This window comes from Kwoniella shandongensis, chromosome 4 (genome assembly GCF_008629635.2).
Source record: "Kwoniella shandongensis chromosome 4, complete sequence".
In the NCBI taxonomy this organism is placed as follows: Eukaryota; Fungi; Basidiomycota; class Tremellomycetes; order Tremellales; family Cryptococcaceae; genus Kwoniella; species Kwoniella shandongensis.
Window position 1 is genome coordinate 426,348 of NC_089290.1, and position 20,620 is coordinate 446,967.

General features: G+C 50.3%; 9 protein-coding genes across 9 annotated transcripts; 4 read left to right on the forward strand and 5 right to left on the reverse strand.

The window, feature by feature from the left end:
* Window positions 1-326: 326 nt before the first annotated feature.
* Window positions 327-2,681, reverse strand: CI109_102179 (uncharacterized protein; the record flags this gene model as incomplete). The annotated part of the gene is made up of 7 exons (XM_032004820.2): window positions 327-1,252; window positions 1,315-1,557; window positions 1,628-1,721; window positions 1,783-2,030; window positions 2,106-2,178; window positions 2,232-2,539; window positions 2,606-2,681. 7 exons carry the CDS (start codon window positions 2,679-2,681, stop codon window positions 327-329), a joined length of 1,968 nt encoding a protein of 655 aa, XP_031860935.2.
* Window positions 2,682-3,247: 566 nt separating this feature from the next.
* Window positions 3,248-5,157, forward strand: CI109_102180 (uncharacterized protein; the record flags this gene model as incomplete). The annotated part of the gene is made up of 7 exons (XM_032004819.1): window positions 3,248-3,475; window positions 3,532-3,661; window positions 3,727-3,943; window positions 4,008-4,051; window positions 4,115-4,275; window positions 4,353-4,773; window positions 4,841-5,157. 7 exons carry the CDS (start codon window positions 3,248-3,250, stop codon window positions 5,155-5,157), a joined length of 1,518 nt encoding a protein of 505 aa, XP_031860934.1.
* Window positions 5,158-5,230: 73 nt separating this feature from the next.
* CI109_102181 (uncharacterized protein) lies at window positions 5,231-9,058 on the reverse strand (the record flags this gene model as incomplete). Its single annotated transcript, XM_065967095.1, has 22 exons — window positions 5,231-5,325; window positions 5,387-5,456; window positions 5,511-5,878; window positions 5,931-6,050; window positions 6,106-6,120; window positions 6,177-6,340; window positions 6,394-6,418; window positions 6,481-6,522; window positions 6,573-6,707; window positions 6,760-6,899; window positions 6,951-6,970; window positions 7,026-7,168; window positions 7,215-7,256; window positions 7,309-7,362; window positions 7,415-7,465; window positions 7,522-7,592; window positions 7,634-7,696; window positions 7,756-8,392; window positions 8,476-8,549; window positions 8,617-8,744; window positions 8,812-8,819; window positions 8,911-9,058. The coding sequence occupies 22 exons, from the start codon at window positions 9,056-9,058 to the stop codon at window positions 5,231-5,233; spliced, it is 2,613 nt and encodes an 870-aa protein (XP_065823167.1).
* A 292-nt stretch (window positions 9,059-9,350) lies between these two features.
* Window positions 9,351-11,234, reverse strand: CI109_102182 (uncharacterized protein; the record flags this gene model as incomplete). Its single annotated transcript, XM_065967096.1, has 9 exons — window positions 9,351-9,600; window positions 9,656-9,709; window positions 9,764-9,880; window positions 9,931-10,028; window positions 10,093-10,226; window positions 10,280-10,318; window positions 10,381-10,568; window positions 10,632-10,880; window positions 10,939-11,234. 9 exons carry the CDS (start codon window positions 11,232-11,234, stop codon window positions 9,351-9,353), a joined length of 1,425 nt encoding a protein of 474 aa, XP_065823168.1.
* A 424-nt stretch (window positions 11,235-11,658) lies between these two features.
* Window positions 11,659-13,212, forward strand: CI109_102183 (uncharacterized protein; the record flags this gene model as incomplete). The annotated part of the gene is made up of 5 exons (XM_032004816.1): window positions 11,659-11,844; window positions 11,904-12,088; window positions 12,150-12,520; window positions 12,584-12,637; window positions 12,692-13,212. 5 exons carry the CDS (start codon window positions 11,659-11,661, stop codon window positions 13,210-13,212), a joined length of 1,317 nt encoding a protein of 438 aa, XP_031860931.1.
* Window positions 13,213-13,338: 126 nt separating this feature from the next.
* On the reverse strand, window positions 13,339-14,494 carry CI109_102184 (uncharacterized protein; the record flags this gene model as incomplete). The annotated part of the gene is made up of 5 exons (XM_032004815.1): window positions 13,339-13,501; window positions 13,561-13,806; window positions 13,883-14,174; window positions 14,240-14,272; window positions 14,353-14,494. 5 exons carry the CDS (start codon window positions 14,492-14,494, stop codon window positions 13,339-13,341), a joined length of 876 nt encoding a protein of 291 aa, XP_031860930.1.
* A 1,220-nt stretch (window positions 14,495-15,714) lies between these two features.
* On the forward strand, window positions 15,715-16,801 carry CI109_102185 (uncharacterized protein; the record flags this gene model as incomplete). Its single annotated transcript, XM_032004814.1, has 2 exons — window positions 15,715-16,011; window positions 16,082-16,801. 2 exons carry the CDS (start codon window positions 15,715-15,717, stop codon window positions 16,799-16,801), a joined length of 1,017 nt encoding a protein of 338 aa, XP_031860929.1.
* Window positions 16,802-17,192: 391 nt separating this feature from the next.
* CI109_102186 (uncharacterized protein) lies at window positions 17,193-19,493 on the forward strand (the record flags this gene model as incomplete). The annotated part of the gene is made up of 11 exons (XM_065967097.1): window positions 17,193-17,504; window positions 17,555-17,567; window positions 17,617-17,668; window positions 17,722-17,759; window positions 17,820-17,984; window positions 18,034-18,193; window positions 18,324-18,457; window positions 18,513-18,702; window positions 18,770-18,886; window positions 18,939-19,165; window positions 19,219-19,493. 11 exons carry the CDS (start codon window positions 17,193-17,195, stop codon window positions 19,491-19,493), a joined length of 1,683 nt encoding a protein of 560 aa, XP_065823169.1.
* A 258-nt stretch (window positions 19,494-19,751) lies between these two features.
* Window positions 19,752-20,527, reverse strand: CI109_102187 (uncharacterized protein; the record flags this gene model as incomplete). Its single annotated transcript, XM_065967098.1, has 6 exons — window positions 19,752-19,827; window positions 20,041-20,065; window positions 20,126-20,244; window positions 20,295-20,389; window positions 20,442-20,457; window positions 20,511-20,527. 6 exons carry the CDS (start codon window positions 20,525-20,527, stop codon window positions 19,752-19,754), a joined length of 348 nt encoding a protein of 115 aa, XP_065823170.1.
* Between the last annotated feature and the right edge of the window lie 93 nt (window positions 20,528-20,620).

Below are 20,620 nucleotides of genomic sequence, written 5' to 3' on the forward strand. Positions count from 1 at the left end.
TCAAACACTGTAGCGCTTCGCTTCTGCCTGATCAAATAGGCCATGATCTCTGCTGTGCGGAGTAGTGTTAGATCTATAGATGTTTTAGATGAGTCCATTTAGACATTAGACAGTCCCAGAACGAAAGAATGTATCCATATCGAGGTTTTGAACACCCAGGAGTGGCAAGTCAAGTCTGATTAGCTTTCGGTACTCATCCGCCTACCTTTTGTCGTGCTTGACCTCATTCGATGCAGATTGTATGCTGAGCTGGGCACAAGTTGCGGTGCAAGTTGCAATGCATTGTTACACATGACAGCCGATTGACAGCGGAGACTGTACATATCCTAGTTCACCCACGAAGGAACTTTCGGCACATTCTCCCATTCCTCCTCCCATTCTTCAGCTTTACCATTCGTAGCTGGTTTCCCAAAGATGGCAGTGACGATCCAGCTTTCCCCCTCTTTGATCTCGCCAAGCAAACTAGGCAAGATCCCTCTGGAGAAGATGACATTGGCATTCGGGTCGATTTGGACCAATTGACCTTGTCTCTTTCCCTCCGATCCCTTGTATGGTATGTCATGTAATCCAACCGCACCGCCTGCCGTCACGGCTCTCGACCATCCTTCTTCCTGATCACCACCAGGACTCATCAGACCTGAGAAAGACTGGATCAACGCTCTTCCATCGGCACCTTGACCGTAATTCGTCCATCCTCCTTCTGATGAGAGCAACTTTCTTCCGGTGGTGATCTTGTGAATTCGGAGATACCAATTGGGTGAAGAATCCTCCTGAGGTGGGAGGAGCCATGTCTCCACTTCGACATCTTTCCATGGTCTCCATTTCGATCGCAAGTGGACTTTATCGGTACCTCGACCTTCGATCCGCGCTTCCGTTGGATGTCGTCGAACTCGCCATGATTCTCCATCACACTCTTCCACACCGTCCGAGGTATCTCTCAAGGCCAACATCGAGTCGCCGGCCAATTGACCGAGATCCATATCGCCGGTAGGACAACAGAATCCAAAGGAAGCAGAATATGAGAATTTGCAGTATTTCGCAGGACCGTGTCGCATAGCGTAATGAGGTGCTTGACCGGAAGAGAGAAGGAAAGTGTGACCGCCCTTTCGAACCATGATGTGGGATGGATCAGGAAGCGCCTTGATAGTGGGGAAAGCGTCGGTCGGCCATGGTAACTCATCGGCAGTCCAGAAGGGATGATCGGCAGAAGCCCCAAGACAGATGAAAGCTTTCATACACCAATAAGGAGAACCTATCCAAGGGCGTAAGTTCTTGCAACCGTATTCTCTCTGAACTGTAGCGATGCCGACTTACCAGGCGCATTGTAGTTCTCGGTCATGTTGACACAATCAAATCTGTAACCGATATTCAATGTCCCATCACTACGGAAGATGTCCTTGGCATCGTTCCAGTATCGTAGATGGCGCAGGACGAGACCTTTAATGTGACCCCAAGTGAGTGGAGCAGGAGGTTCGACATCTGCCAATGCCATCGTGGAGGCTGTGGCAATAACGGCGAAACGGTAGACCATAGATCGACCGAAGGGAATAGCGGCGCCTAGACACAAGGTGCATTCCCGTGTCAGTCACTAACCGGCTACACTGCGTGAGGGACAGTGTGGACCCACCTTCATCAGAGAAGTAGTACACAAAGTCCAGAATGAAGTCCTTGGCTCGCTGCTTGTACTTTTCAGCTCTACCAGGATCTGTTTCTGCGCACAACTAGCGTTCACCAACCATGTCAGCAAGCAAACATATCGATCGGCATAAAGTTCGAGCTCACCTTTGCGTAGATCATCTGCGCCGGCTGAATCGCAAAACTTGAACTATAGTAGTCCAACTGTTTCACATCCTCAGGACCATCCCGACTCCACCCAGCAGAGCCTGAATCGTTGCCCGTAGGCTCATGTGGAGGAAGTTGGAACTCCTCTAGTCGAAGGAGATCTTTCTCCATTTGCTCGGGATTGTGGAAATGTGATCCGACTTTTCGAAGAGCGAGATTTGCAAATACTCTGAACCATAACCAGTTGGCTATAGGAAGAGATGGGTCAGATTGGAGCAAGTCAGAGAAGTGTCGAAGTGTTCCATGGGACATGAATCACTCACTGTCGGGCATTCGCTTGCCGATACAACTCTGGAGGAAGGCACAGATGTTCTCCTTGGCTTGATCGGTTTGGTTCTACACACACGGTCAGCACTTATATCTCTACTCCGGGACTGGGTAAAACTCACTTCATAAAATACCTCTGGAGCCATCGCAACCGCATAACTCAATGGACTCATCTCCACCATCCTCTGGTCCTTGTCCGCTGCTGCGCCCCAATACTCCTCACTCTTTGGGTCCGTCCCCGATGCGAAACCTTGTATCCATCTTTCAGCGCCGTCATATTTCACTCCGCCATAGAGTAACGAAGCGAGAGCCCATAGCGGGCGTGCGAAAGTCTCAAGAGCTACGGCTTTGGTGTCGTAATGCGTGGCAGAGGAACCGATATCGATGGTAGCTCCGCCCTTGGAGGTGTGTGATGCAAGTGGATCCAGAACTGTATGGAGGGGGTCCGGGAAACTTGAGCAAGATCGCGTGAATATGGGCATTGTGCGTCACTTACGAGCTACACACGCTTTGACGACATCATCGCGTGTCTTGTATTCGTTGCCGAGAAAGTCGTTGGTACCGAGTAACATACTTGCTGTTGGTGGATAGGCATATGATAATTGGATGACCTCGGACGTCGATATTGCATTCGTACAGATTAAAGCCCATCGACTATTCACGACGTTGCATTGTGATCTCACTAAGCTATCCACTCGCGGTATCCCACGGCGTCATACCATACATAACATAAACTCGAAGATGGATCTCATCCCATCTACACTCTGGAAATAAATAAAATAGCATCACAGGAATTCGATCGGACCGAGGAGCCGGGAGGGACATATTAGGGAGACCACGTGGAATTTCAGGGCAGGGCCTTAACCGGTCTCATCGGCACCGGTCCTTCATCCTTATTGATTTTAGAACCTCTTCCGTCCGGTCAGGTTGAAGCGGGAAGTATCGATTGCAGGTCAGATTTGACCGAGCCGTAGATATAGCTAATTCTGCCCAAAAGATTGACGGACCAGACAAAAAGTATCCTCTAGACATCATCTCTCAGACGCAACGAACGAACGAACGAACGAACGAACGAACAAACACAACTCGCTCCAATCAGTTTCGACGAGTTACCCAACTTGTTTCCGACCGCGATAGGATGTCCTCCAGAATAGGTGGAAGTAGCGACGATGAGACCCAGACCCTTAGACCCAGATACGCCTCGAGCGATTATGGTGCGGTCTCAACATCAACAACGACGACAGACACGCAAGTAGATGCGGATGGGGAGGAAGCGCAATTGCTTAGCAAGGCGGGTCCGGTCGAGCCAAATCCCCTCGATATGAAACAGATCACATTACTGAGTATGGCGCGAATCTCAGAGCCGGTAAGTCAGAGAACACTACCACTTGAGATGTAAACTGAACCAAATATTGTTTACAGTTGACGTTCGGCATTCTGTTCCCCTTTGTACAACAAATGATCGTGGATACTGGGGAAGTGTCAGTAGAAGACGTCGGATACAGCGTCGGTCTCATCGAGATCTCTTTCTCCATCACGCAATCCTTGTCACGTAGGTCGACCCTCCCTCCCACAAAGATCATATCCATCAATATCTGAGACTAACGACTTGCGTAGTTCTGTACTGGGCCCGAGCTGCCGACAAGTGGGGTCGTAAACCCGTTCTCATCGCGTCTCTCTTCGGAGCCCTAGCCTCGACTGCTCTCTTTGGGTTCTCAAATCACGTTTGGCAAATGTACGCCTGTCGGTTCTTGGCTGGTGTCTTTGGTGGGAATGCAATGGTCATCAGGACACTGTTTACGGAGAACTGTGATCCTACCAACCAGGCTACGGCGTGAGTGTTGGCAGGAAATGACACATGTATCAGGGGCTGATCGGGCATTATTGGCGACAACCAGCTTTGCCTACTTTGCCTTTGCAGCCAATATGGGAGCTTTGATCGGTAAGTACACCTGTTTCTTACCCTCTTGAACTTTGACCCTCGCTAACGCCGTTCTCGCATTAGGTCCTACGGTCGGCGGTGTCTTCGCTGAGCCGGCAAAGCAATGGCCTAATACTTTCGGCCACATCCAACTCTTCGTCAATTATCCTTATTCCCTTCCTTGTCTCGTCTGTGCGCTTTACTGCCTCGTCTCGATGGTCCTCTGTGCATTGTGGTTAAAAGAGGTGATTTGATATCCATCCTATACCGAGATACGCAGGAGCATAGCTGACATACGCAATGTGTTTCTGCATGCTCGTAGACCCGTCCTGACGAATGTGACAACCCGATGCCTGTCCGATCTATCCTCAAACCACGAATGATTAAAATGCTCGCTATATTCGGCTGGACCGTCACCGTTGTCTTTTCCCAAGGTGCTCTCTTTCCTCTATATCTGTTCACCCCCATCTCCTTGGGAGGTCAAGGCAAAGCGCCTCCCAAGATCGCACAGTTGCAAGCTGCCGCAGGTCTTGCCCAGGGATTGTGGTTGTTGATCGTCTTGCCGAGATTGGACAGGTGGTTAGGAACGAAGAAGACTTTCAAACTCGTTTCGGCAGGTTTCCCAATCGTTATGGTTCTGCCTATCATCGCGAATGCTTTGGCAAGACAAAATAGCACGGTGGGAGCGCATTTGATCTTGGGTGCTTATGTGGGCATCGGAACATCATGTAACATGACTTTTAGTGAGTCGCACTCTACTCCAGATCTTCAACTCAAAACCCCATGCTGATGCGGTTGACGCTCTCGCAGCATCCGTACAACTCCTGCTCAATAGTCTCGCCCCTCCCGGTGCAATCGCCACCGTCAACGGTATCGCTGTCGCTATCTGCGGAATCGTCAAGAGCATCTTCCCAGCTGTCATCAACTCCATCTTCGCCCTTTCTGTCTCGCACGATATCATGGGGGGTTACCTCGCCTGGGTTATCATGTCCATTATGGCTGCTGGTGTGTTTGTCTGTGCTCTGCTTGCGCCCGACAACTCGCCTTTGGTGGAATCAGCTAGTGATCAGAAGAACAGGGTGACAGAGGCTGAAGCAGAAGAAGTCATGGAGGGCGGACGTTTCTAAGTTTGTTGTTCTGTTGTGTCATGTTACGTATGCATAGAGTTCGATTACACTACGCTTGTATGTCCTTCACAAATCACCACCAGGCAGCGGATCGTCCATTACTCGGAGTGAATGTGCCAGCGACGGTGGATGTGTTTTGGCTCTGACCCGTGAGACGACCCTCTCCCTCTGTTGAGTCTCGCACCGTCAGGACTAGCCATCTCCTTGAGCTAAAAACGAGAATGCTCACCTAACGGTGGGAACGGGAACCAAGCATCCAGACTGAATCCCTGCTCGGTCATACCGTTCATCCTATTGATCTGACTATCCATGTTCTTTCCATGTCAGCTGACGTCTTGCCGGGAAAAACTTACAAAATTCTGACTCGGGCCCGGGATAGGTGTGGAACCTGTATTGGCGAAAAGCTGTTCCGCGTACAAGAAGTCGAGATGAGACGACATGCCCGAGTCTGATCCTCCGGTACCGACAAGGTCCATGTTGATTGGCACATTAGACATTGAGACAGACGGACCAGAAGTGGTGTTGGAGGCATCGGGAGCCAAGTGAGTAGACCAAGTCGATTGCGGCTGCTCCAGTGGGGTAGACATCATAGGCAGTGTCATGTAGCTTCTCGACGGGGATGGCAGACGGGATGGCGCTTGGGACGAAGGCGGGAGCACATGATCCCTTCGAGCCTTTTTGACGACATCGCGAAGGAAGTTTGCAAACTGGAAACCGGGCACTATTGTTTCGCTAGTCAGCAGCCGCTCTGACGATTGGGGGTACATTCTGACCTTTCTTTAACATTTGAGCCACCTGCTCGACATCACGCCCGATCTGTCTCAAGTTGCACGACTCTGGTACAAGACTGGCCATACGAATCATGAATCGAGCAGCGTATGCGATATTGTAATCTAAAAACCACTTGTCAGTTAGCCATGCAGTTGCGCAATTGCTTTGTTAGCTTACGAGTAAGGAGGTTGGCTAAGACAAGGCAAGGGTCAGTTCAAGGCCCACCAGATCCCTGCCATACCACTCACCAAACTGAACATTCTTGGTATACTGCTGCCCATGAAGACACTTGTCGACAAGCTCCTGGGCCCTCTTCCCAGCCTCTTGCAGCCATTGACGACGCTCATCAGAGAGCAGAGAGACATCACGACGACTTCGTACCCCATGCAGCACGTATGAATTCGCCGTCAAGCTAGTTGGCAAATTAGCCTTGAGATTATAGCAACATACAGACAACCAACTCACAATGCTCCGGCACGACCCGTTATCACTGTTAAGCGGATGTGTCAATACAAATTATCGATGTGATCTACTTGCAAATGCTACACTTACGAGTCTCTCGCAAAAAGTGACCCTCGGGAATGCCCTTGCGTGCTATATACGTGTCAGTGACAAGACGTGATGTTCAAGTGTAAGGTACGTACCGAAATAGTCATCCCAGTATTCATACCACTCGTTCAGATTTCGATTAAGGTCTCGCAGCTTGTCATCCAAGTCTGGGAAGGTGAAGGTGAGCAAGGAGTTGCTTGGCGCCAATGCAATGGGTTGATGCAGAGGCACTAAGATGGTGGTCAGCCTCCTTGAACGGAACTCGGAAGTTGAAGGACTTACTCCGCCACGCCAAACTCTCGCAAGAAGCAACTAGACGAGCATCCGTCGGTAAGGATAGAGGATGTCTTAAAAGCTGTCGAGCGTTCTTAGTGATGTTTTCCTGCGAGAACAGACCAGGTCGACCATACGCGAAAGACATTCTGTCGGACCCGTATCAGCTAGATGATCCCCGAGCATGGAGTCTGACTTACTCATATTCCAGTTTGAAGAGCTGGTGTCCAGAACCGGTCAGCATGCTTGTATTATACTGCTTGGCATCGACTTACAGTGAGCCATACTCTGGCTCCGACAACTACTGGTCTTTCCATCTCGATCTCCTCCGGAGTTTTCCCAGCACCCATATCGCTTTCGATAAGATAGGGTAAACATTTGTACAGACCAAGGTCCATAGCCATTCGAATAGCGTGGCCTGATAAGGATCAGCATAGGTCCTGCGGAACAGAAGACACACTCACCACCCGGTCTCCAAAAGGTCTCTCCCCAAGAAGCAAGCAGGACTACCGATCCCGATTAGCTTCCCAACAACATATATCATGGCTCCGAACGTACTCATGGCTTGTACTATCTCGACTCTTGAGACCGGAGTGAAAAGAGTGCTCATGCCTAACAAAATGGGTCAGCGTCCGCTTGTTTGGCTTAGCAAGTGTGTACTGACCTATTTTCTCCGCATACTCGCGACACTTGAATTGAAGCTCGCTCGGGGTACCTGGTGCCCATCTTGTGAGTCTACCTTATTCTCTTCGCAAGCGCAAAGTCACTAACCTGCAGCATCTTCACACTTCGCCGCTACAGCCAGTATCGCAGTTATTGCGAAAGGCGACCTATCCCGGAGACTTTTGCAGTTGTCAGTAAGGATCCTCACAAATTGACTTACCTATCCCATGTATCGTGTTCCGGATCAAAGCACGGCTGATATACCCCACACTTATCGAAGAAGCTGGATGCCACCCAGCTTGTCAGCTACCCGCGAAGTAATGTCCACGCGAGTCCACTTACAGGTCGAATAACTGATGTCCTCTTTCTGGCGTACACCAGCCTAAATCTATTGGATCTGGGAACGCATGGTTTCCTCTCTCGTTGATGGTCAACTCAGGCGAGAACTCTGCCGTCTTGTTCATCGCTCGAGCCTTTTTCAATAGTCTGCTACGATCCGTCCCTTCGGTAAAAGATCCTCCCATGGTCCGTTTCCTACCCCTTGGACCTCCCGGTCCATCGTCATCTCTAACAATGTGAGAGTCCGCCTTGAGGCGTGCTGCCTCTGCTAAAGACAACATGTTCGCCCAAGGTGCGGAAGTAGTGTCGAACGAGAAAGGATCGGTGGGTTCATCATCGTCCGAATTGTGCGGTGACGCATGAGGAGAAGCAACCTGCGGAGGTCGGGAAGCGGGCGTGTGACCGAGCCACGGTGCCTGCCCTGGGGGGATTTGACCATGTAGCTGATGAGGATGCACTGGAGGTCCAGGTGGTAGTCTCGAATCCCGAGATGATGATGCAGGCGTTGGCTCCATTTGTAACTGATGGGGGCTTGGCTGGGATCTGGGGTCGAACATAGAGCCAAGCGAGACAACGGTATTGGGTGTAGCCATGGTATCGCTTGGAGCGGGATACATAGGCACTGACATTCCAGCTCGACCTGCAACACGGTCGTTCAGCATATTGATCAACAACAAGCTGGAAACTACTTGCCGTCGTGCCCAACTGCATTTGCCATTGCACCTCTCTGTAATCGTAGCATCTCCTCTAAGCTTCCTTGCATCGCTCCTATCTGGGCTTCAACAAGCCGTAATCGACTAGCCGTACGAACAGACTGTCAGCACGCGGCAGCATACGTAAGGGACTGAGCCCGTGAGCACTCACTCTTCTACCTTTGACGATTTTGACTTCCGGGGACCATCGAAAGTACAAGGATGACCACTCTGTCTACATCGGTTACATGGCGGATTCTCTTTACCGATACATTTCATCTTCATCCGATGACAGTAGTCCTGCGGGTGTAGAGTACAGCTGTTAGTGACGGGCTCGGGCAAACTTCAGCTGTCTGGTGTAACTCACACAAGCACCTGGATGAAGCATGACCGAACATCGGATTGTCAGTTAGCGGAACTCTGACTGCGAGCTGACAAACAGGCCAGCACATGTCGGTCTGCTCACGATTGGGCGCGACTGTTCCGCTACCATTGGTCCGAGCAGGCGCGGCATCCCGGTCGTCCACATCATCGTCGTCTCCTGAAAGCGGTGATCTCTCATTTTGCTCAGCCATCGTATATGCCATATGAGGTGGTGGAAGAGATGGTGGCATATACGTTGTCGTGAATGACCAGGTAGCGATGATGATGAGGATGATGATGATGATGATGATGGGATGGGCTGTTGATAACAGAGTGGAATGCCATGTGAGGCGTTGAGTGTCATGTGAGAGAGCTCACACCTGTAGATCTCACTCAACTCAAAAATCCGGCCGGTTTCGGACCGCTTAATTACGTAACTGAACAAGATCGTGCATTGTTGTCTTCCGTTGTCTTCATCGGTACTCTGATCCATCTATATGCATTCTCTATAACTATATTTGTCAAGCTTCCCATTCTACCGTTCTAGAGCGTTCCATCGTTGTCTGTCTCCAGCTTCGAGTCACTGGGGTGACATTGGTTCAACCCATCCTTCCCTCCGAGAACGAAGTTGTTACAGGTGTAATGGATCTCGGGATGATCATCTCTTCCAGGTTTGATGTTGATATCCTCAAAGGTCCAGTCATGACAAGGTGTCAGTTTAGAACACGACATCCAAGCGACTCTGTTGAAAAGGGAGTTGCCGGTAAAGTTCCTAAGGTGGATATCGGACCATCTACCACCGCATTGTCAGACATAGACCTCGATATCAATAGCAATCGTACACTCACTCGAACAGACCTGAATCGGCGTACTTCTCTCGGTTGAACTCGAGGTAGGTCAAGCTACATAAGACATAAACAAAGGGTCCTGCACATCTTCCAATACGTGCCACTCACTCGGACTGAACGACAAGAGGGTGCCAGATGTCCTCCATGTAGACATCCTCCACAGTGATATTCTTGGCATAACCGTAGCCACCGCCACCGCCGTTAGGAGGCGTTCCAAGGGAGTAACTATGAAGATGGTCAGTTCGATAACATATAGGAATATGTATGGAACTTACCCAAGCCAAGACTTGAAGTAGACACCCTGGTAGCCGGGGCACTGGTTAGAGGGGTAAAGGTTGAGGTCTTTCATGTACACATCCTCAATGATGTCTTTCTGTCAATTGTGCTCGTCATCAGTGAAGGAGTCCTGCCCGTGGTTTCCGACGTTCGATACTTACCACATCAGCGTACTGAGCGATCGAACCAAAGGCGATACCGGTTCCACCGATACAGGTGACATTGGTAGCAGTGATAAGGGTACTGTTTGGCTTGAGGGCAAGGCAATCGTCTCCACCTTGGTAAACAAAGTTCTCTGCAGTGAAACGTCAGACGGTGACTCAGAAGTGTGAGGTGCAAGGGACTCGCCATAGGTGACGTTGTGACTCTGGTAGGTGTCAGACCCATCTGTTCGATCACGCAGTATAAGTGAATTTTATTCCAATCTTGAATGAGTTGTGATAGCTTACCAGTGTTCTGAAGCCAGTGCTTGTTGTCGCCCTCAGCTTCTGGGTTGTAACTGGTAGCGTTGACGTAAAAGTCCTTGATGTAGACGTTCTCTGATCCCCAGATCAAAGAAGCCCAGAACTGAGGCTGAACGATGCTAAAGTTCTTGATGACCACGTTCTTCGAGTCTTTGATAGCTAGTGACATGGGTCTACAGCACAATACCTTAGTTATGGTCGTCATTTAGTAGAGGTATAAAGAAATTTAGACTCACCGACCGAACTTGTTTCCGACATTCTTTGCATAGTTGTACCAAGCTTGACCGTTCCCGTCAATACCACCTTTGTCGTTACCATCAAGAACGTAGTCGTGACCACGGATGACGAAAGCGAGGGATTGATTCTGGAAGGGAAAGAGAATTCGGTTGTCCATCCAGTATTGGATATCGGTGGTGAAGGAGAGCCATCCGTAAAGATCAAGCACGGCATTCGTCAGAGTAATGTCAAGAACCTGGCCAATGGTGCTATCATCAGGTCGTCAGTGACAGTCTAGATATCGAGGGAGGAAATGGCTAGACCTACTAGTTGGCATCTGGCAGCCTGATGATACCACCATCTCCACACTTCTCAACAGCCTTTACAAAGTTATCGGCATCATCTTTCTCGTCGCCCAAAGCGTGGAGAGTACACAGCTTTCGCTTATAACCAGCGGAGGGATCAAGATAGTCATCCTGGTAGCTCAGCACAGAAGGTGTAGGGTGAAGGAGCGAGTCGACCTCGGAGACGAGGTCGTTCGCTGATGGGATAGAGAGGTTGATGACTGACCCTCGCGCCAAGGTGGCAGCGAGTCCAAGAGCGAGAACAGCTTTGTTGAACATAGTGTCAGTCCAATGGTCAAAACAAAGTTACAGTCGCAAGTTCAAAATCTCAATGTTGCATCTCTTCTAGCCAGATATTCAGGTTGGTCCAAGATGCAGGACCTCTCATTCCACAGCCGCAAATACGCTTCGGCAACTTTCCCGGAGGTGATGAAATGAAATTAAAGACACAGGCCAGGGTTGAATTGTTGCGATCGCAGTTCCGGCGCCGGAGGAACCGAAACCCGACGGCCGACCGTACCGGAAACCCTTCTCAGGTAGTTGGTTTTATGTTTTCGTCTGTTTGCACAACCGATACATGTCCAGCACTGTCCAGAAGCATTATCAATGTGCATGTTCATGGTCGGTCGAGTCTAGCGAAGCATAAGATTGTCTCATAGAATCGAAAGCTCAGCACTCAACCACTCGATTGTTTGGCGACACAATGGCGACGTCACATCTTAGGACCGCCTTGACGGCTTCGTGGACAGCGCTCCACACCACCCAATATGGTCTTGCCATCACCAGTCTCAACGGTGTTCAAGCCGCCGTCACATGCGGCGCTGCTGGAGGGAACGTCGGTGCACATGTGTTATCGACTCAAAGACTAAAAGATTGCATCTTCATGACAGTGAGTGGCTATCTATCCGAAATCGCTTGGAGGAGATATCCGCGCTGACGTTGACATAGCCTGCACAATTCGGACTTGTGGTTTCCATCTTCACGCTGGGAGGTCTGATCGGATCGCTCGGAGCCACAGCAGTAACACATCAATTAGGTCGGATAGGGACGTTCCGACTCGCAGCTATCACTGTTTTGCTCGGATCAACAGCGGTCGGTACAGCGAACTCTATCCCCATCATGATCATCGGTCGGTAAGTGCCGACTACGCCCACAACACTTTGCTTCCAAGCTGATATGTATGACGCTACTTAGTATCTTGGTTGGTTTGGGATGTGGTCTTGGCACAGTCACGGTTCCCGTCTTCCTCTCGGAAATCGCTCCACCGGCAATCAAACGATCTCTCGGTATCATGAACCAAGTCTTCATCGTCTTTGGTATGCTCATCGGTCAAAGTCTCTCATTCCCATTCGCAAAACCTTATCTCTGGCGATACGTTCTCATCGCCTCGGCAGGAATTGCTGTCCTACAACTCGCGGGAAGCTTCTTCATCCGCGAACCTGCAAAGGAGACGCATGATCCCGAAGAAGCAAGGGAACACAGTCCGTTAGTGTCACCAAGTGAGATCGTGCCTTTGGGAATCAAAGATCTCTTAGCTTCGAAGGACCCGCTAGTCACACGAGGATGTGAGTGATCCTGTACCGATACCGTTTCTGTGAATTCCATGCTGATTATGGCTCACCAATCAGTCCTTGTGGTCCTTGTCACCCAACTCTCACAACAGTTCTGTGGTGTATCACCAGGTACGTCCTCTGCCTGTTTCATCGCCGTCACTACAAGCTCATTGCCTTCTTTAGTCATGTACTTCTCTACCCGGATCCTCACCCCTGTGTTCGGAGACAACTCTAGAATGGTCGCGTTGTTCATCATCCTGCTCAAGATACCTCTTACAATCTTGCCTGCATTCCTTATCGAACGACTTGGCACCAGAAGACTGCTCATCGTTCCAACCGCGGTGATGGGTCTGGCCGCGTTCCTTCTCGCATTCGGTATCAACACGGACGCTCCCGCACTGTCTATTGCATCCATATTCCTGTTCGTCTCTGCTTTCTCGGTCGGTCTCGGTCCCGTCACGTGGGTCGTCTTGCCCGAAGTCATGCCAAAACATGCCGTTACCGCAGCGGGAAGTGTCGGCGTCGCCCTCAACTGGACTGCCAACTTCTGTATGGGCGCAGCATTCTTACCGTTACAGCAATGGATGAGCGGTGGGAAGGAAACTGGGGAAGGGAACATCTTCTTTGTATTGGCCGTTACTTGTGTCTGCGCCATGTTGGCGATGAAGGTGGCCTTCAAGGTTCGCGAGAGAGTGGCTTTGTAGAAAGACCAACCTGTTAGAGATACCATAGAATACATGTACTATTCAGGAACGACAACGGTACAGATAGCATGGGATTACAATACACGATATTCCGTTACCACGGTTGAGGTAGACCAAGAGACCGTCTTACTCTGGCAACGTGGCAGGGTCGATACCGGAGATCCTTCCAGCCGCTCCCTGATCAAGGGCATCAAGCTCCTTCATGTCCTCGTCGTCTAGCTGGAAGTCGTATAAAGCCTTGTTTGCATCGATACGAGACGGTGAGCTCGCCTTGGGAATGGGTACGAAACTAGATTCCCCAGGTCAGCTCGCGGCCAGGCGCTGCAAAAGGGAGACATGGACACTCACCCCTTTTGAAGATTCCACCTGAGCAAGACATGTGCGACTCCTCGATCATGTTTCTTTGCAATTTTCACGACGACGGGATCCTCAAACTTGTCTTTGCGGATCCGAACAAGAGGACAGAAAGCTTGAAGAGCGATTCCTTTTCTGCGGCAATAGTCAACAATCTCACGTTGTTGACACCACGGGTGGAGCTCGATCTGGTTGACGGCGGGAAGAGGCGCAGGGAGCGCTTCAAGGTGTTTGACGTTGCTGTTTATATACATAATGATCTATCAGCATCACTGCAGGAAGCAAGCCATTCTTGTCCTGAATCAGGTGCACGCACAAGTTTGACACTCCGATATCCTTTACCCAACCTTCCTTCTGAGCCAAGGCGAGTCCAGCCCAGAAAGACTTCCTCCCCTCCGCGTCCGGTCGTGGATGATGGATCAACATCAAGTCAAGATATTCTTTACCCGAACCTGATTGATCAAGTCGAAGGACAGATTGACGAGCTTCATCACGGACTTGTTCAGGGGTCATGCGGATATTGGAGCCCTCGGGCGGAGGCTGCCATTTCGTACAGATGTAGACCTGCTCGCGGGGTACTCCAGATTTGGCGATACCGGTTTTGACCTCTACATGAAATTGGATAGATTGTGAGATTCGGGGTCATCAAGACCAGCGAGTGCAAAACACGTACCCTGCTCATTCTGATACTGCTGAGCAGTGTCGACTAGGCGCAAAAGGAATCCTCAAGTCAGTTCAGTTCCTCCCTGATCGACGAGCTGATTGTTTTGGCACAGCTAGACTCACCCATAAGGTATCCTGACTTGAGAGCATGTTCGACCGCGTCGATTCCAACCTGCTCCTTCAATCCACCTGAACCGAAACCCAAGCGGGGCATCGATCCGCCAGTGTGCAACTTGACAGTACTTTCTAGCGTGAGATCGGACATTGTAGTTTCCTTCGACCGAATGTTGTACTGTTGGGTGAATGAGCGATGTCTTGACAGAAAAGCGGACAGGGGAATTGGGCGAAGACAACCTACTATAAATAGACGATGATCAACTGCTCAAAAGATACTTTTGATATTCATTTGTGGTTACCGGCCCGTTCGCAGCCGGCCGTCTCCTTTAACGTATTGGCGACGAGAACTCTGTTCATGGTAACGTCAAAGTGGAGGTGGAGGAATAGGCGGGAGTGTCACCGTGAGAGATCGAAAGACTGGTTTACTGGTATCGTGCCTAGCTTGTTGCTACCAGTGGAAGTCCAGATGATTGGACTGCAGAGTCCACCGAATGCTCTTGGGAGGGACATATTGACCAAAGAACAGTGCCACACAGAAACATGATTCCCGATTGCATCAGTTTAACGTTGACCTTGTTGCAGGATCACTTTTGGACGAGTGATCGGGATTTGCTTCTATACGAATCCCACTGAGAGTATACCCTGATGCTCGGGAATCGTTAGTCACTGGTAACCATGTTGGTATGACCGTAGCCGCCGGCTGCCAGAAGGTCTTGTTTTCAAAGGCTTGAGATATCAGCACCTTGCGGTGACCGGGAAAGATCCGATGCCCACGATGCATTCAGGCTGCATTTCTGCAGTAAACGTATGCATACATCTACAAGTGAGAGCCTTTTTGGACCCCTTTGCCATTCAATATTACGCAGATCGTCGGGACAGACCAAAAGGTAGTCGACCAGGAAGACGCGACTTACGCTCTACCATTGGAAGTGCGCCTGATTTCACTTGCGATTTCATCACGTTCGCCCCCCCCCCCTTTCAGCGTTGTCACTGGTGCTGCTAATCCATTCCATGCGGTTGGACTATTTACATAACACTCGGCGCTCCCATCTGACCTGTCTTTTGTTGCTCGAGGTGTATTAACAGGAATATCCTTCAGGCGTTGTCGAGCTGCCCAGAGCGTGATCTCATGCATATAGCAACGTGATGTTTGGATTGTTTGTGCGAATGTTTCGATGAGCAGGCGAATAGTTTATCCAGAGTAAGCATACATATCAGACAAGAATGCCCGTTGTGGACTTAGGTGGCTGCCGAAAACAGGGAACCGGGCTCTGACCAATTTGAACACCGTAAAACGATCACTTACCAATCAACTCACTGTTGAGATACGTCGACGTCTCTCCTTTCAATTGTTATATAAACATCAATATGCCATTCACCCCAATTCAAACTTTTGTCGGTGGTCTTCTTCTCCATATATCAACCTCATCGCTCCTCGCCGACACCGGACGAGTCTTTGGTATCTCTGGTATCCTCAATGGAGCACTGTTCCAGGGTCATGAGCGATGGCAATGGGCGATCTTGGCCGGACTTGTGTCTGGCCCAATGATTAGCTCCGCCATTGGCTTGACCTCACTGTTCCCCGGAGATGCTTTGACTAGTCTGAAAACGATAGGAGTAAAACGATTAGCTATCGCTGGGATCTTGGTAGGATTCGGAAGCAAGGTGAGAGAGCAAGACATGGACGCGTTCTCGATCTCCCTTCCGCGCGGAACTGACCCAACATCTTTTTCAGCTTGGGTCAGGTTGTACCAGTGGACACATGCTTTGTGGTCTCTCACGTCTTTCGCCACGATCCATCGTCGCCACCGGGGTATTCTTCACTTCGGCTGTCATCACGGCTAACCTATCGGTCCATCCCCACTCTGTCATCCCTGCATACAGCATGGCATTACCACCCACGTCTGTGACAACGGCTCTTTTCGCCGTAGCGGGAATTGCCGCTAGCGCTTACTATGGCCTGAGAAATTATCTCACATCTCGTCACCCGGTCTCGGTCATAATTCGAACCACACCATACTTTTTCGCCGCGCTTATCTTCTCCCTCGGCTTGTCGATATCTGGCATGACCGATCCCGCCAAAGTGCTAGGGTTCCTCCGCTTTCCTACTCCTCACGATTTCGACCCTTCCTTGGCAATGGTCATGCTCGGAGGCGTACTACCCAACGCGATACACTATCATTGGGTTACACGTGCATCGGAAGCGCAAAGGCGATCGACTCGATTATTGCCATGGGAGAAATGGAGTGTTCCGACTCGACGAGATATTGATCGGAGATTGATACTCGGCGCTGGCATCTTTGGCATCGGATGGGGTCTCATATGGATCTGCCCAGGCCCTGCATTGGTGAACCTGGGTGCTGCCCTGGTGAACAGAGACCTGGCTGCATTGAGAAGCGTGTCTGGTTTCATCTCAGCGATGATGGCTGGAATGTATGCTGCCAATGTGATTTGATTTTAGCATTTAGCATGCATACATGCATACATGCATACATGCAGGGTCATTGTCGATGATACGATGTCTATCTCTCGGGCACGTATTTATGGCCGAAGGCGTATCAACCCGGCGCGGTGAGAATGATGGCCGAAGGGGATCGAGAAGAGCCGTGCCTTTGTTGATTATAGGATTTGTCGTAGTACGAGGCGCACAGCAGGCAGTGACAAAGGGAGTCGGCACGGCTGGAATAAAAAATAAAATAACACAATCACCCCCCTATGACTCCTCTTTATATAAGACTCACTCACATCCCCATTCGAGTCCCCATCCTCGTCGCCCTCTTACACCCTCTCACTCTTCCCATCTTCTCCATTCGACTTCAACCTGATCTGAGATATCCGACCTTGCAATGTCGGCACCACTTCACGATCAGCACGATCATAACGGTCTTGAGAAACACCACCATCCCACAATAGCCGATGATATACTTGGCGGTCTAGCTGCAGAAGCTACAGAGTACGCTCAACCCACACCAGTCCTCAGCCGAACCGCCAGTCGAAAGGAAATGTCACATCATGATACCTCAGAGTCGACCATGACAGCTGTCGATAAAGATGCAGTCGTCGACGAGAAGGCTGAAGTACCTCCTGTAGACGACTCGGGTGTGCTTCACGGTCTGAGACTCTATCTCGTCTTCACCTCCATCATGGCGTGTGTCTTCGTGAGTACAACATGTCTGATCGTTGTGATCGTCACTGACAGTTCACTTAGATGTTCGCTCTCGGTGGGTACTGATCTGTGATATGGCATGACATCTCTAATCCCAAATTCAGATCAATCGATCGTCTCCACTGCCATCCCCGTCATCGTCTCCCAATTCCAATCGTACGTATATCCCACATGCAAACTACCTCTTCGGAGCTGACCATTGAATGCAGCTTCGACCAAGTCGCTTGGATCATCACGGCCTATTTCTGTGAGCTTTCATCATCGTGCTAGTATTTACTATTACGGGCGGTCTGACGATTGCAACTAGTGACACAATGTGGTCTCATTCTCCTCGTCGGCCAAATGCTCACCGTACTCAAGGCCAAGTGGATGTTGCTCGGAGCTATCTTCTGGTTCGAGCTAGGTTCCCTCATTTGTGGTGTAGCAAAGGACATGGATACCCTTATTGGTGGCCGAGCTATCCAAGGTATCGGTGAGTATGGCTCTTATCGCGCACCTTTATGTTCTGACGAGTCTGGCAGGTGCTTCGGGAATGTTCGTTTCCATCTTGTCCGTCATTTCTGTTGTGACCAAGGTCGAGCAAAGAGCAGCATTCATGGCTTCCTTTGGATTCGTCTTTGTGATTTCATCAGTCATTGGACCTCTCTTGGGCGGTGTGTTCACCGACCATGTCAGCTGGAGGTAAGTTGCCACCCAAGCAAACACGACTGACATGTTACAGATGGTGTTTCTACATCAACCTCCCCTTCGGTGGTGTGGCCGCAGCTGCAGTGGTTTTCCTTTTACCTGCTCGGGCCCCTGCAGAGGACAGAAACGCACCTGAAGGTCGAACGCTTCTCGGCAAACTTCGACGCCTTGATTGGGTTGGTACCGCCCTCATTTTCTGTACGATCACATGTTTGCTTCTCGCTCTCAGTTGGGGTGGCAATGAGTATTCGTGGAAGAGTGAGTAATACAATCTGCCCTGTGCTTGGCGCGTCTCTCTCTAACTTGTGCACAGACTGGCGAATCCCTGTACTCTTCACGCTCGGCGGTGTCTTGGTCATCGTCTTCGGATGGTGGCAGTGGCACTACGATAAATACGCCCTCATTCCGCTTTCTATCCTCAAGAATCGTACCGTCATCGCTTGCTCAGCGACCATGTTCTTCATGATGTTGGCGATGCTGGGTGGCACTTATCAACTACCCTTGTACTACCAAGCTGTGAGTGCCAACTACTGTAACATTAGCTGATACGTCTCAGGGTCGAGCCCACAGTGCCGAGAAATCAGGTATTGATATCATCCCGTTCATGTTGGCCGTCTGTATCGGTATCTTTGTTTCCGGTGGTCTTACAACCAAGTTTGGACGATACTATCCATTCCTCATTGCTGGGTAAGTTGTTGCCTCACCTGAGAGAACATCAAAGAGTCTGACCTGGCTGCAGTCCCCCTATTTCGGCTGTCGGGATTGGACTCCTTTACACCATCAAGGCCGACACCGCAAATGCAAAGATCATTGGCTACCAGATTTTGGCTGGTTTCGGCATCGGTCTCAGTTTCCAGAACGCCCTCCTTGCTGTGCAGGCCGAGTACTCTGATCAACCGGCGCTTCTGCCTCAAGCTCAAGGTGTGGTATCCTTCTTCCAATTGACTGGTGCTGCTCTTGGTGTCGGTGAGTTGTCGCCCATCGCATCCCGCATAATGCGGTTACTGATTGATCGACAGGAATCATCAACACCGTCCAATCTGTCTTCCTCAACACCGAGATCAAACGTCTCGCTCCCGACGTCGACTTCAACCTAGTCCGACAATCGGTATCTGCCATTTTCACGCTCCCCGCTGAACAGCAGCCAGCCGTCATCGAAGCGTACATTATCAGTATCACCAAGTCGTTCATCCCCATCATTGCGGCCGTCATCCTCTCATTAATTTCCGGAGCCTTCATCCGCAACCACAATATGCTAACCAAAGGAGGTGCCGGTGCTGCTCACATGGCTTAGAGCACCCCAATAGTAGATGAGGGTTTCGTTGATCTCTATGATTTTAGTCGTTTTACGTGACATGCAACGGATTATGTCAGACATGGTATTCGGGGGTAGACTTTGGGCTCGATATTCTACTCTTGCATGATCACCAAGATGCTATGATTTGCATGAGATACGACTGCACGAGGCTTAGCTCTGTTTTTACCAAGATCTCCTATATACGAAACAACTCTCCTTCTGTACACAACGCGAACATCGGGCACCTTCTCACCCTCACGACCTAAGGGATTTAGGCAAAGCCGATACTCCCTTGGCTGCTGCGGTCGAGTCAACCATACCGAATCGTGAGCTACAGTCGAGTAATATACGGAGGGCGTTACGAGCCCTGACACGGGAAATGTCTTGCTGTGCGGCATGTGTCGGTCTCGCAACTACTGGTGCCGGAGCGAAGGGATAGGGGAAGTGTTTGTGGAACACCTCATAACACGCCAACGTGACCGCGAACTGAGGTGATGATCGGATGACACTGCAAGATTAGCTATGTTCTATATGGTCCACTCACCGAGCCAAACCACCCTTGTACAGCGCTGAATCAGAAAAACATAACGTCAGCTCTCTCAATATGTCAGCGGCAAATGCAGACATACCTTTAACACCTTCCTCCTGTAGGATCTTGCGGATACCATCGGAGACACCCTTGTAGACGGTTTGGCCAGCACGAGCCTGGGTCTGCAAACGTGTCTTGACTACGTCTGCTGGAGTCGTGCTGAACGAAATGTCAAGGCAAGGTCGACAATTCAAGGTGGTAAGACTCACAGATACGCGGCGGGCATACCAGCGATACCAGCAGCCATGAGAAGTTCGCCAAAACTAAGTACCTTGCCTCGTCGTCCTTCGTGGAAGACGTCTTTCTATGGGACCGTCAATGAGAGCCTTAAGATGTGGTAAGGTTGCGTGGCTTACTTTAAGATGCGCGTATCTGGAAGAGGTGTTGGTAAGCATGAGAATCAAAGAAAGTATGTAGGCACTCACGAGGTGAAATAGATCATGGACTTTGACCAGAGTTAGCAGAATCCCGCTGGCGGATACTCACAAAAGGTATATCTCTGCGGGACGATATCAGCGATGGGCCTTGACGATGG